Raw genomic sequence first — 14,112 nt, forward strand, 5'->3', positions numbered from 1 at the left:
TCGTCAAAGCGACGCGCCATACAATATTGAAGGTGAGGATGCCAGAGTCCGATTTCGCGTTTCGATTGCGCGCGTATATGAATCGCGCACAGACATATGGTACAATAAAAAAAAAGAGAATAAAAAATTCAGATGGATAGCTTGTATCGGAGCCGAAAGAGGATCCAGATCGAGAGACAGCTCGCGGATAAAGAAGCAGGTCAAACGAGCAAAAATCGCACATCAGCGGCTACATGATACGCATTAATGGTACTTAATGGCTGTTATGTTCGATACACACAGTGTGATGATAGTCCGTGGTGTTTAAAAAAAAAAAAAAAAACCGTGACAGCAAGAAAAAGAGACAGAGAGAATAACAGAGAAACAAATGCAAATGTAAGGATATGAGACAGACAGACAGACGTTACACAGACAGAGAGAGAGAGAAGCGAGAAGGAGAGTGTTGGAGAAAGAAAATAAAAAATAATATACCGGAAAACCGTTCTTGCCCGGCGTCCCGGCCACACCCTGTAAGAAGGGGTATAAAAAATTAAAAACTCGTTTACACGAGGAGGCAGGAGGGGGAGAGAAGGGGAGGGGGAGATTTACTCAGGGTACTCTCTCGCGCGCGCATGCAAAAGCGATTATTTCGCGGACCGGCCGATCGTGCCCGCGATATTATCGGCCCCGTATCGGTCGCGTATACATATATATGTAGATGTACACGATCGCGGCTGTAAGGACCCGTATATATATATATATACTACCGCCGATAATTATTCCGGCCAATTAGATATTCCACGAGCGTATAAGCACGCGCGCACGCACACGAGTGTGCCGGTCCATTCCCTCCCGGTTCACCCGGCGCGGCGTTCCGCCAATCCGATCTTTGATTACGCGACGATGCGCTCGCTCGATCGGCAATCGCGAGGGAAATCCGATCGCGCGCGTCTCTGGAACACCCACGATGCTGCCAGCCGGAGAGAGAGAGAACCCGCTCGTCGCGACGGGCACAAAATTTCAAAGTCGATGATTAAGTTCGACAGATAACGATCCGACTTTAAAGCCATTATTTCGTATAATTTTGAAATTTAATGCGGGGCCGACATATATGTCGAGGAATAAAAAAAAATAAATGTAAAGAATTTAATAATAAATCAAATTTAAAGGGAGAGTAAGTAGCCTTCGAGTTTCGTATTGAGGTCGAGAATGTGAATAAGTTGTTGTACGCACGTATAATTTGTATATACGTATGTACAGTTTGAAACTAATTAATTACGCCTTGACATAATGTAAGTTGGTATCGCGCGAGTGAGATTAATTTGTTTCTCCGCTAACAACGTCATATTGTAACTTCGCGTTTTAATCGCCGAGTCATCCGACATCGATATTTCATTGTAAGATGCAGCTAACAGAAAAGTATCAATTAAATATCAAATACAACCTCTCTCCGCGACCGGTATGGACGAGCTACATTTTTGATCTGGCGTAATTACGCGACAAAGTTCTCGGTCATGTTGAATTGAAGACACGCCCGCAGAAGTAATCTAATAAACTCCTACTTTCTTAGGAGAGAGGAAGAAAAAATTAATTTCTCCCCCAAAGAAAAATGGAGTTTACAACGAGAGTACACCATGATTAATACACGGTAGCACTCAGCTCGTTTTTTAAACTTTACGGTTCAGACCATCTTCGCGGGAGTGTGTCTTTAATTCTCTTCACTGAGCATGCAAGTCTCTCGCGAAAGCGCGTACTGCTTACATTAGTCACCACTCAATGTACTCAAGTCCAGAAAAGGGTAACAAGGGGGATTAATATAACGCGTATCATTAATTACTATTTCATGCATGGAGCTGCACTCCCTAATAAACATACTCGCACACACACAACTGCACGTGTATTAGTGCACTAATATATTCGAGGGTTATTCATACATACATACATACACATATATATATATATATATATATATATGTATGTGTATATGGCATGCTGAGCGTGGTATTGAAGCATCGGCACGAGGGTGTACTTACCGGCGCACCGGGCTCCCCGGGATCACCCTTCTTCCCTTTCTTGCCCCTCTTTCCGGGTGGACCCGGCTCACCGGGTGGACCTGAAACACGAACAATGAAACTATGAAGTCGTACGTATACCTGAAATACTTGCAATTCTCTCTTAGCAATAGAATGGCAAGCGCAGTTTCGGTTGCCGAGCAAGAAAAATATATACTAGGGATAGCTATTTCAACTTGTCGTACAACTACGTTAAAGAACCGAGCTTGTTTAACTCTTTAAACAAGTCGGTTCTTCAATCCGAGCGAACTATCCACCTTGCGTGTTTCACGCTTCAGAGTATGCAAAGTGCACCAAAATTTCTCGGCACTCGAAACTCCAATTATTCGCTAGCTACGTGACACATTTTAAATCTGCACGCTTGAGTGTAGTTCGAATGTTCGATTTTGGGTAAGAGTGTGTGTGAATCGTTCAATGAAATCCTCACGTTGTATCCGTTCGGTTACAAAAGTGAGACGATATTTGGTGACATCCATTTAAAGATCCTGGCGAAACACTGAACACGACAAAGAACCTTTACTCTGTGACCAATCGCTTAGAAATAAAATACTACGTAATGGACACCTTGTATAGCACGAATGTTACCGCTAACGAAGTGTTACCCATTGCGACGAAAATGAGTTTTCGGGATTGCGGATAAACTTCAGCAATAACCATATAGCCCCGACCATTAGACATCTTGTTCATAGGTAGTTAGAGATATAAATTCGAAACAACAGAACATAAAAAGAACGATTTTACCGAAAGACTTAAAATTTTGTTGAATACAAATCTAAACATAATTTTGTTGGATCATTAAAACTTATAACTTTGTTGAAAATTCTGGTTGCTAGAATATCAAAATATTTTTGTAGCACTGCTCATCGTTTTTTAGTTTCCAACATTTTGATAGACTAACAAAATTATTTTCAAATCAGTGTCCATCTAAATTTTTAGATATTTCAAAACAGCTAAATGTTTTGCAGCACTGCTCACCGTTTTTTAGTTTCCAACAAAATTAATCTCGGATCATCTAATTTTCAAATATTTCAGCAAAATTGTTCTTTCCGTGTAACCATTGCTGTATATAGTTGTATATTATAGCTAACTATTAATATCGCTGTTTATTTATATACCTGATCCATTCAATTCTATACCCACTCATTTCTGATCAATCTAGAGCAGCTATCTCAAACGTTTCAATCTTCAACATTAAGTAGTTTCGTAATCATACGTAGCTCGACGTTCAGACAAATCTATCATTATCCTAACTTCATTCCCGCGGTTGCGTGATGAAAGAGCATCCGGTAACGGACCACCCCGTAGTACGCGAATGCCGGCGGGATGAAGTGAATCGGTGAAAAGACCGATAGATTTGACACGTAATGAAATTACGTCATCGTTCCCGTCCGTTGGAGGATTTCCGAAAATCGAGGGGAACGAATGCGCGGCATGCAGGCGAAAATCTGATCGACTAGCTTGGCGACATGAAACGTAACGGGACTAATTCTTTTATTTGACATGTGATTTTTTTTTTATTTTATTTGACATGGCTCCGGCAGTGAACGTTACACCCGTATACGCGTACGTATGTATTTCCCTTTCGGCTTCATTACTTGGAAAAACGAAAATCCGAGCTCACCCTGTTTCGAGCGCAACGAATGGGAATACACTGTACAACGCTATATTCCAATGTTCGACCTATCGTGGTTAAACAATATCATTCTAAAAAAAGATCGTATCCGCACGCTTTCCTATCAAAAAGCATAGAGCACCTTTAATGAATTGCTGCTGCTTGCGGTAGTTCGCGAATTAAAAACGACACAATTTTTACACAGTAAAAATAAAATAACTAACACGAAGCGTTTAAAAAAGATTTATTGCAGCTTTTGATTTATGGAACGCTGATTATGATTTACAACTCATTAAAAGTGCTTCGTATTTCTGACAGTAATTGCAAATCTTTTTAGCGACCAAATTAAAAATGATTACAAGCCATATAATGAATGCAACTGGATATGCATTTCCACGATGCGTTGACAACGAACGTTTCGCCTGAGGATGGGATGCAGCTTGTCTCTCATCGTTCGCGTTATTCTAATTTCCGGCAGGGACTTGCCTGACATTCAGGGTCGGGGAACCCTCTCTCTATCCCTCCCTCTCTCTCTTTCTCATGGAGAACAATTCGATCGTGATTTATTCCCGGGGCTGCTGGCCGCTCGGACAAGGGCGCGAGCGGTTCTCCTTTTTTATTTTCCATTTATCGCCACCGGCAAACATCGCGCAGGGGATGACGTCATATCCTTCGGAGAGGGAAGCCACGAACTGAAGCTGCCCGCGGGGCTGAAGTGCATCACGTCGCAGTGGATAACTTTTGCCAGATTTTTTTACAATTGAAGAGCCTGAGGCAATAACGCGCGAAGCTGTGTGAGGAAAAAGTTGCGGGAAAAAAAAAGGAAGTTTCTTTTTTAAAAGTGTTGGCAAACTTGCAAGTAAACGTCAGCTGACAACTTTTATTTACGTAGCCTACTTACGATTCATTTATACAGGTTTTGTCCGCGAATAAATCTCGAATTCGTACTTGATTTTTTTCTGGAGATAAAGTAAAACATAAGCAATTAATATTCTAAATTAGTTCAATACAATGAATACATAGAAAGGACGGTTTTAATGAAATATTTAAAAACTCTTAGTAAATACAGATTTGAAAATAATTTTGTTGGACAAAATAATTACGTAGAGTGCTCAAACTTGAAAGACTTTCATATCCTTTTTGCAGCATCGCTTAGAAATTCCTAAGTAATTATTTTGATGATCCAACAAAATTATTTTAATATTTATATCTTAGTGAAATTTTTAGATACTTTAACAATATCATTCTTTCCATGTAAAATTGCAGGATAGATGAACTATATAATGGATTAAATTTATTTTAAGATAAATGTTACTGTCTAAAAAAATATATTTTAATAAAATTTTTATTTAAGAGAGTTATGTAAATTTTAGAAAATTTTCTAGAAAAAGGAAAAATTTCGTACATTTTCCCTTTATTTTTTATAATATAAAAATTCATTAAAAATCTCACATTAAAGAGTGACGTATTTATCGCAACAATATATATATGAATAATTGAATAATTTATTTATCATAAAACTAACTGATAACTTAAGAACTAATATTAATAAGAATTTTATTTAGCTGTCCATTAAACTGACGAAATACGATTAGAGGAGTTACCACACAACCGGTTGTTTGACCGCGGAAATTCGTCGGAATCCAAATCTCTGGACGGGTGGATATGAGCACACTCCATTTAATAGACACGAAACTGTCAGTACGATCGCCCGTAGCGTTCCACAGCAATTCCGGATAATCCGCTCTGACGGTTACACCTCGGCCGTAATCCACGACGTGTGCAGAAATAACGACGTACGTGCCGATCGCGCGTATTTCTTAGCGGCAGCTGCCGGACGCGTATGGACGTGTATGTCTCGAAACGGCGCACCGGTTTGTATCTCGTATCTCCGAATAAAAAAGTCAGAAAAGGCAGATGGCATAATCCCGCCACACGTCGAGAAGCACAGCCCTTTCGAGGATTACGCGGTAGAGAAGGCGAAAGATGCGCTGCGGCTACTGGATATCCGACAGACAGCTCTATCAAAATTATATGTATGAGTGGAGCGCGGTGTGCCACTTTTAAATCCGGACACGGATTTGCAGGGATATAAGCCTGTGAAAGACGCCGTTAAATGAATTTATCAACGCAAACGAGTTATTTAAGTATAAATATTGAAATAATATTTGGCATATTTTCTGATTTTATTACAGAAATATTGTATTATACACACTATTAAATTTATAACGTCAAATTATACTCAATTTGAGTTATTTTTAATCATGTCTATATAGGTCGCCTTGGTCTGAGTTTTTTGTATTTTATACTGCTTCAACTCCAAAGTTCTTCGTGATTCCAGATAAACAACTCGTACTAATCATTTATCATTAGTATGAGTTGTTTATCTAGAATCACGAAGAACTCGGAGAGTTGAAGTTGTAGATAAAAAAAAGTACAAGATGATGGCGACCTATAGAAGTATATATAGGACACGGAAAAGACGGCTTTGCTAAAAATATAGATCAAGATCTGAAAATTAAATTACGGATCTGAAAATAATTTTATCGAACCGTTAAAATAATTATGTAGGACGTTCAAAGTGGTTACTGGAATGGTAAAACATTTTCAGCTTATCATACTTGAGATTCCTACGTAATTATTTAGATAGTTTAACAAAATTATTTTCAGATCTGTACCTAAATTTTTAGGTATTTCAGCAAAATCAAGTATTATAAAAAATTTCAGGTATTCTATTCCAGTAAAAAGTAAAAAAAAAAATAACGCTTAAATTTGCGGATTTAAAATAGATTTAAAATAGTATTTATCAAGTGTAATTTTTACTTCAACAAAATCGTTATTTCTGTATAATGAATGTACGAAGCGATAAAAATATGTTGTTCTACTTTGAAAAATTGGCATGTCACTCTCGTCGAGCTCGGCGATTCGCTTTTTGCAACGTAACACGATATCCAGTTCCTGCGGCGGTACCGTACGTGATAAGAAACGCGCAAGTTCGGTAATGCTCTGGTATCGGGAAGAAGAAGCAGAGGCAGGCACGAACGGGAAGAAGAAGCCGACGACGGCGAAGCAACGATCGATCGATGTCGATCGGTATCGAGATAAAAAAAAAAACGAGAAGAGACTCCCCAGCTCGCTCGCGTCTCGGTGTAACGCCTCTCGCTATTCTCTCGGCGCGGCGCGACGTGGCAAGTTTTCGCCACCCCGCGGTTCTCATCACACCGCGCAGATGACGGGTGCCGCCGTCTTGCCACCCCGAATACTTGTACTTGCCGCGAATACCCGGGGTATAACGAGGAAAGTTTGCGCCGGCGGACATTGCCGATCGCGCGGCTCGGCAAGAAGCGACCAAGGCGAACTTTGCGGACCGCGACGCGGCCGTCATGTCGAGCGGATTGCGATATGTTCAGCAGATATATAAAAAGACGGAGAATGACAGCTGTTGCAGTATTAAAGGAAAGTTTAAAAAGAAATTCTCGTAAACGGAGTAACGTTCGCGGAGTTTTACAACTAGTGAATTTTTATTTTACGAAGAGAAATTCAACACTGTTACATATCAAAGAAGCAGTGGTAACCCAATCCTTTGAGTTAAAAAATATTTTGTTATTTTTTAACTGCCATGTATATCAAAATGTAAATCGATCCATTTTTGTGGTTAGTTTCAAAGCAAACATCGTTCATGTTAACGTATACATTTAGTAAATAATAAAGTAAATTTGAGTTGCATTTAATACATTTTCTTAAGTTAAATTGTTTAACTGCATTTAATTAAATTAATTTTAGCAGGGTTGCCACAGAAAATAAATTTTAAAATTCCCTGACTTTTCCAGGTTTTCCAGATGAAAATGGAAAACTTTCCAATATAAAATATGTAAATTTTAGCACATTTAAAGTCAAGAGTTGTAGGAAAGCTAGCCTATATTATTAAAAACAACGCAAAGAGGCTTAGTAGCATACTAAAATTTTGGATGCAAATTCAAGCCAACGAAAAATTAATTAGTATTGGAAAAAAAGAATGCAGTTACGAAAAAGAGCGATCAGATAAAAATACTAAATAAAATATAAATTTTAATTATTTTATTAAAATTATTTAAAGTGTACAATTTAAAGTGTACAAATTTTGAATGTATTTCATTATAAACGTCAGATATAATATTAAACAATTATAACAATTATTTAGAATAGGAGCAGTTTAAGGAAATTGTGAGCAAATTTTATATATAAAATTCCAGACTTTTTTACATTTTCCCCTGACTTTTCCCGGTTTTCCATAACCAATATCAATTTCCCTGACTTTTCCCGGTTTTCCAGGTCTGTGGCAACCCTGTCTTATGTAGGATCACTATACTGATTTATAAGAATAATTAAAAATAATTCAAATTGAGTGTAATTTAATATTATGAATTTAACAATGAAATATATAGTCATTATTAAATTTATAATGTTAAATCATACTGACAATTTGAGTTGTTTTTAATCATTCCTATACGCTGCTGTTCCTATTCAATATGATAATTTAATTCAAATAATAGAGTTAAACAGAGAGTTTATAAACCAGATAATGTATTAATTTGACTGAAATTTAGTTTATTATTTATCATTATGTGCATATTTTAATATTAGCGCTGTTTACTTTGAAATTAAGCAATTTATTTAATTATAGAAATAAATTGATTAATTGTGATTGTTTTTTTAACAACGCGATCTCCAAATTAAAATAATACATTTTGATTTGGAAGTTAAGATAATAAAATGTTATTTAGTTTAAGAAATTATTTCAATTTGATCTTTTAATATTTAATAGTATAATGAGAAACCTCGTACTTCATTTAAGTTTAATTATTTATTAATTACAATTTATAAGATATTTAATTAGAGAAATATTTAATATTGAAAAAATTTGACTAATATATTGAATAAAATTCCATAAATAGTTTATCATTTAAAGGAAAGCATGAAAATTTAAAGGGAAGAATAAAAAAGAGTAAATATTTCAAAAAAGTCTCTTTTTAAGAATAATAGAAGATTAAATATTCGATAAAAAAAAAATGTTACATTATTTCACTTATTAAATACAATTAAAGAAAGAAATTGTCAGTTTTGAGACTATTTCTTCCACACATATATGTTTTCTATTTTTTTCGTTAACGTGATTGCATTTGCTTATTAATTATTCTATCCGTGTGATATGTAGCATACACCTTGCATCCTTAAAAGCAAAGCCTGAATTGCAGTACATTTACGGAACATTTCCTGTTCCAATCGAGTCATAGAATGCGCCGTTTGTGCATTCCGCCCCGGGATAGTTCGCATACATACGATTCCAGCGACATAGCAGCCCAATTGCTCGGTAATTCGGCGTGTCTTCATCTTTTCGCAATGGCGATTCGCACGAATGTACCGTAAGCGCGAGATGAAGCGGAGCAAGGCGAGAAACAAGAGGAGAGCGCGTGTCGCGCCGAGGAGAACGACAAAGAGAAAATCAGGAAAAAAACACGCGCGGGAAATAATCGCGTAGTCTAGACACGACTGAAATACTTCACGACGTGGAACACGCGGGACAAGGAGAAACTTCCATCTCTCGCTCCCGCGGGAAAACTCGCATCTCTCTCTCGCATCTGATATTGTCAACCCTCGTGGAATCTCTCGCGTGAATAAGAACGAGATTAACGCGACGTTTTGGCAAAGTTCCGAGGCGAGAGAGGAGACAGAGAGAGAGAGAGAGAGAGAGAGAGAGAGAGAGGGAGAGAGGGAGAGAGAAAGACAAGGAGGAAGGAACGGTGTATACAACACGCGTTAACGACACACCGCGCGCTCGTTCCACAAAATAGAGTCACGCGGCTGGAAAATGATCGCGGTGGCGCGGCGTCGACGGCTGTAAACTCGAGGTACACGTAGAAGCGTTTCCCCGACAGGCGCATTTTCCGCGGGATTTCCTCCTTTTCTATTAGGCGCCGCTGAGACGCATGTTGGCCTTTTCTCCGCGAGCGTTCGACGGGAAAAGAAATCGACCGAATTCCCCCACGGTCCACGGAACAGCCGTGAGGACTGGCTCACAACCAGGCCGTGCATCAGGATCGACTGACGCTGATTAGTTCCATTTTTTCTTCCCCTGTGTAATAACTAGGGCTATAATTCAGAAGGGAACGACGGACTGGAATTGATTAATCATCGCCGCGCGCGATCAATCCTGAATATTCTTTGTTTCATCTATAATATGCAAACGCATGGTAATCAATATTGTCATTACCCTGTCAAAAAGGATTTCTAATAAGAGATAAAAAATATTCTTGATCTTTCTCGCAACCTTATACAGTATAAATATTAAAATTAAATCGATATTTCCTATTTTTCCGTCCTGAATTAATTAAGATTGATTTATTGTCTTGAAACGAGAGTAATACATATTTTAAGTTTATATATTCTTACATATAGAATAAATATCTTTACCTGATATATTAACGTATGATGCTGGTGCCATAATATTCGGTGAGAAACCCAAGTGTTTGATCACGTTATTCTACATTTTTCAGAATTTTTCATCAAGAGTAAAATATTCTGCTCTCAACAATAAATATGATTGGCTCTGTAACGCGATTGTATTTTATGATAGATCAAAAAGTAACTAAACTCGGAAATCATTTCTACGGGTGTAGAATTTGTGAAAATGGTCTAAAATCAAGACATTATTATAAGGATGTGTGGAAGATTTATTTCAACCCTCCGCCGACTATGTCGAATTTTGCATCTACCACTTCTTTAAGTTTTCAGTACAGATCTGATGTTTAGGACTATATAAAAATTAAAAAAAAATCATGTATATATCTGTGAAAGTTTTAACAAAGAATTTTTACTATTATAGAAATCGTATTTTTTACAGATTTAAATTTATCTATTAAAATTTGCAATCAAAATATTGATTTCAAAGCTCAACTATGTAGGCGAAAGGCCATTAACAATGTGATAGAATTTTGCGAAATTTTCAGTTTGGATAAATTGCTGATACATAGTGAGAGTGCATATATGCTCTATATCAATATCGCGTATGATGAAGGATAAATGACATAAATGAATCTATGCAAATATAATAAAAATGCTGGCTTATGACAGTTTGTTTTCAGGTCATTTAGCGCTCCACGCGTGGCAATTCATCGACTGATAGGAGTAGCAGACACAGTTTAGATAACGCGTAAAAAAAGCCAAACGGATTTATCGGCTCCAATTTCATCGAAAAAGCCAATATATTTCTGAATATGACAGCTGTCCACACAGTCGAAATTTTTGTGCAACACGAGAGAAATCGAAAAGCGCAGCATGTCATTACATAGAAAAAAAATATTTCGCAAAAAATCGTAATGTGTCGAGTGATTTTATTTTGCCTTTTTTTCGCCACGTATACACTATTAGATACCAAAGAAACAATGGAAATTCAATCTCTTGAGTTAAACATTTTATTATTATTTTTAACCTCGAAGCGTGTCAAAAATCAATCCGTTTTTGTGTAAGTTTCAAAGTAAACATTATTAATGTATAAACTTAATATATAAATAATAAACTAAATTTAAGTCTAATTTAATATACATTTTCTCAAGTTAAATTGTTTAACTTGAGAAAATTTATTAAATTAGACTTAAATTTAGTTCCTTACTCAACTCTCTTTAAAATTAACGACGTATTGAGTAGGAATAGTAACGATCTACAGAAATAAAAAACAATTGACTATAATTTGATATTATGAATTTAACAGTGCACTGAAAAGAGAACTCGTTTGGTACATCCCCTGCAAACTTTCAGTTGCACTTCCGTGGAATTTATTTTCACGGAACGCGCCATGACGTTTATTCTCCTCCTTTTTCTCAAACTTTTCACAGGCACGGTGCATCTCTGTCAGGGAACGGTCGTTACACGCGTACCGATGCGACTTTCGCGTAACTCGTCTCTAAAACACTGACGGCTCGCGCATTTCCGAGGAGTTAATTGCCTTTGTCGGACGCGGGTTGTTAAAAAGCAATTACTCGCCGCGACCGTATTTGCGAACCGCGCCCGTCGAGAGGGACTCCCGGGAGTGTATTTAGCGAAAGCCGGCGGAGAGCCGTCGATAGCCAAAGAAAATAATTACCCTTCCGCCGTCCGCATTTCTTGTGAAACGCACACGATCAAAATCAACATCGGTTCCCCTCGGAACCTCACCTTTGCTTCGCTTTTATCCGCGCGATCAAGCAATGCATTATATTCTCATCTCCGCGAAGGTGACTAAGCGAGAATTATCGATCTCTTCCATCGAATCAATTTGTTTTTACGTTCTATGCAACATTTAAAATACGAATAAAGCGATATTTGACGCACAAGACGTATACGATCGATCACAAGCGAAATAAAACGAAGAATGCTACGAAATGAATTCAGCTTAAAATTCCAAATCTACATAAACATTTTTATCGCTCAGACACTCATCATTTAACGCTTATATTCCAAAAATCTATTACAATTCATTTAAAAGCGGATTTCATTTTTTTAAGTTAAATATTATACATTTTTTTATGATATTCATTCATAACAAATATTATCGTAACATAAAATGTTTTCTTTTATGTATCTACAACATAAATAATTGTATTCAATTTAGTTCAATCACAGTATAAATAAAAGCTTCGTGTTTAAACTTCGAATTAAATTAAAGCGATAATTAAAGATGTAAATTTCGTTCGGACTAATTTTACAAGCAAAATGGACCGATCGTTCAATGCCAATTTTCAATAGGAGAAACAAGATATAAACTTTGTTGCACACGGTATCGCACTCTCCCCTTCGATGCACTCTCGCAATTATATCGAGCCACCGCTGACAAGCTTTAATGCGACCAGCCAGAGAGTTAGTTTCCACTATCTGCCTTCGAACAGGAAGTATCGTCTTCGTAATCGAGTAGCCCCTCGATTCCGCAACACACGGGGTTTATCTCTCGACGGTACACACAGGGACGAGAAGTTTCGACATTGATGTCGAGTTGCAAGACTCGGCATCGATGCGATTGGTCGTGTCGCGACAACCGCATATCCCAGATTTATACGCAATATTTTTGCCGCTCCAGTTTTTCATCCCTTTTTTGCACGCCATATGGAAGGTGCGCGAAAAAAAAAAAACGGAGCGCGGCGATCGTAAAATCCATTACGTATCCCCGACCGCCTTTCGCGGTGCTATTGAAAAACAACGTTCTCTGAACGTGCGTTTATCAAATGCGGCGCGTAATTCGCGAAGCAGAGAATCGTCATTTGAACGAGAAGATGGAATAAAGTTGCTACAATGAGGTAAGAAACATCCTAAAAGTGCAATTGTTACTGCCATATAATCGACTACCCCGTCAATAAATCTGCTTGCCGTTGTAAATATAAAATATGAAGGAAGAATTCTTTCTTGCGAAAGAATTTCTGAACGTGGTACATTTCTTGCGAAAGTGATAGAACATTTATCCGAATTACTTAAACAGGACAGAACTTTGTTGACAATCTTTACGTTACGATATACCTGCTACACAATTAATAAAAAAATAAGCATAAAAGATACAATTTTTAATATCCTGTTTTAATAATGTAACGACGAGAAAGTAGTCGATATATTTTATAACTCGTGATAAACAAGAACTTACCCCTTTGAATGACCTTGCCGTTATTATATTAGACTCGCATCATTGAAAGATACTCGTTAGAGCGTTATAGTTTACTTAACCACGTGTGTGGCAAAATTTATCTGAATTAAAAAAATGACTTTTTTAACAGAGAGAATGATCTTCACCTTACGATATATTGTATAGCTTTTAATAAAAAAAAAAATAACAGCATAAACAATTTTTCATGTCCTTTGAGAGACTCCTGTTACAATAATGTAACGATACATTTTATGACTTCGTGATAAACAAGAACTTACCCCTTTAAATGACCTTATAATTATTATATTAGGTTCACTTAATCATGTAGCAAAATTTATTTGAATTATTAAATACTAAAAAAAAAGTAACAAGCACAAACAGTATAATTTTAATGCCCTTCAAAAGACTCCTGTCCCAATAATGTAACGAGTAATCGATACATTTTATAACTTCGTGATAAACAAGAACTAATCCCTTTAAATAATCTCATAATTATTATATCAGGTTCATCATTACAATGTACTCATCGTTGGAGCATTAGTTCACTTAAGCCACGTGGCAAAATTACTCCGAACGACCTTACGTTTTGCTTTTATATTTAGCAACGCCAATCAAGACGCATGGTGTAACCGGACTCTAAGCTTCCGAGAGATAGTTGAGAGACTCTGTTGACGGCACGAGAGAGAGCAGGCACGACATAACAGAAAAGCGGGCGGGCAGACAGGCAAGCCAGCGGGCAAGATGAGAAAGAGAGAGAGAGAGAGAGAGAGAGAGAGAGAGAGAGAGAGAGAGAGAGAGAGAGAGAG

At 37.3% G+C, this 14,112-nt stretch overlaps 1 protein-coding gene across 17 annotated transcripts in view; it reads right to left on the reverse strand.

Annotated features, from left to right (window-relative positions):
• LOC108769074 (collagen alpha chain CG42342) overlaps positions 1-14,112 on the reverse strand; it is a 179,961-nt gene that overhangs the window by 52,775 nt on the left and 113,074 nt on the right. For 13 of the 17 annotated variants that reach the window (XM_018519848.1, XM_018519845.1, XM_018519853.1 and 10 more), the window contains 2 exons: positions 2,013-2,092; positions 472-507 (listed from right to left, as the gene is read on the reverse strand). In XM_018519848.1, coding sequence (XP_018375350.1) covers positions 472-507; positions 2,013-2,092 — 116 coding nt within the window. The remainder of the gene's footprint in view (positions 1-471; positions 508-2,012; positions 2,093-14,112) is intronic. The other 4 variants (XM_018519852.1, XM_018519851.1, XM_018519850.1 and 1 more) reach the window with 1 other exon arrangement.

Source organism: Trachymyrmex cornetzi, unplaced genomic scaffold, assembly GCF_001594075.2.
Source record: "Trachymyrmex cornetzi isolate Tcor2-1 unplaced genomic scaffold, Tcor1.1 scaffold85, whole genome shotgun sequence".
In the NCBI taxonomy this organism is placed as follows: Eukaryota; Metazoa; Arthropoda; class Insecta; order Hymenoptera; family Formicidae; genus Trachymyrmex; species Trachymyrmex cornetzi.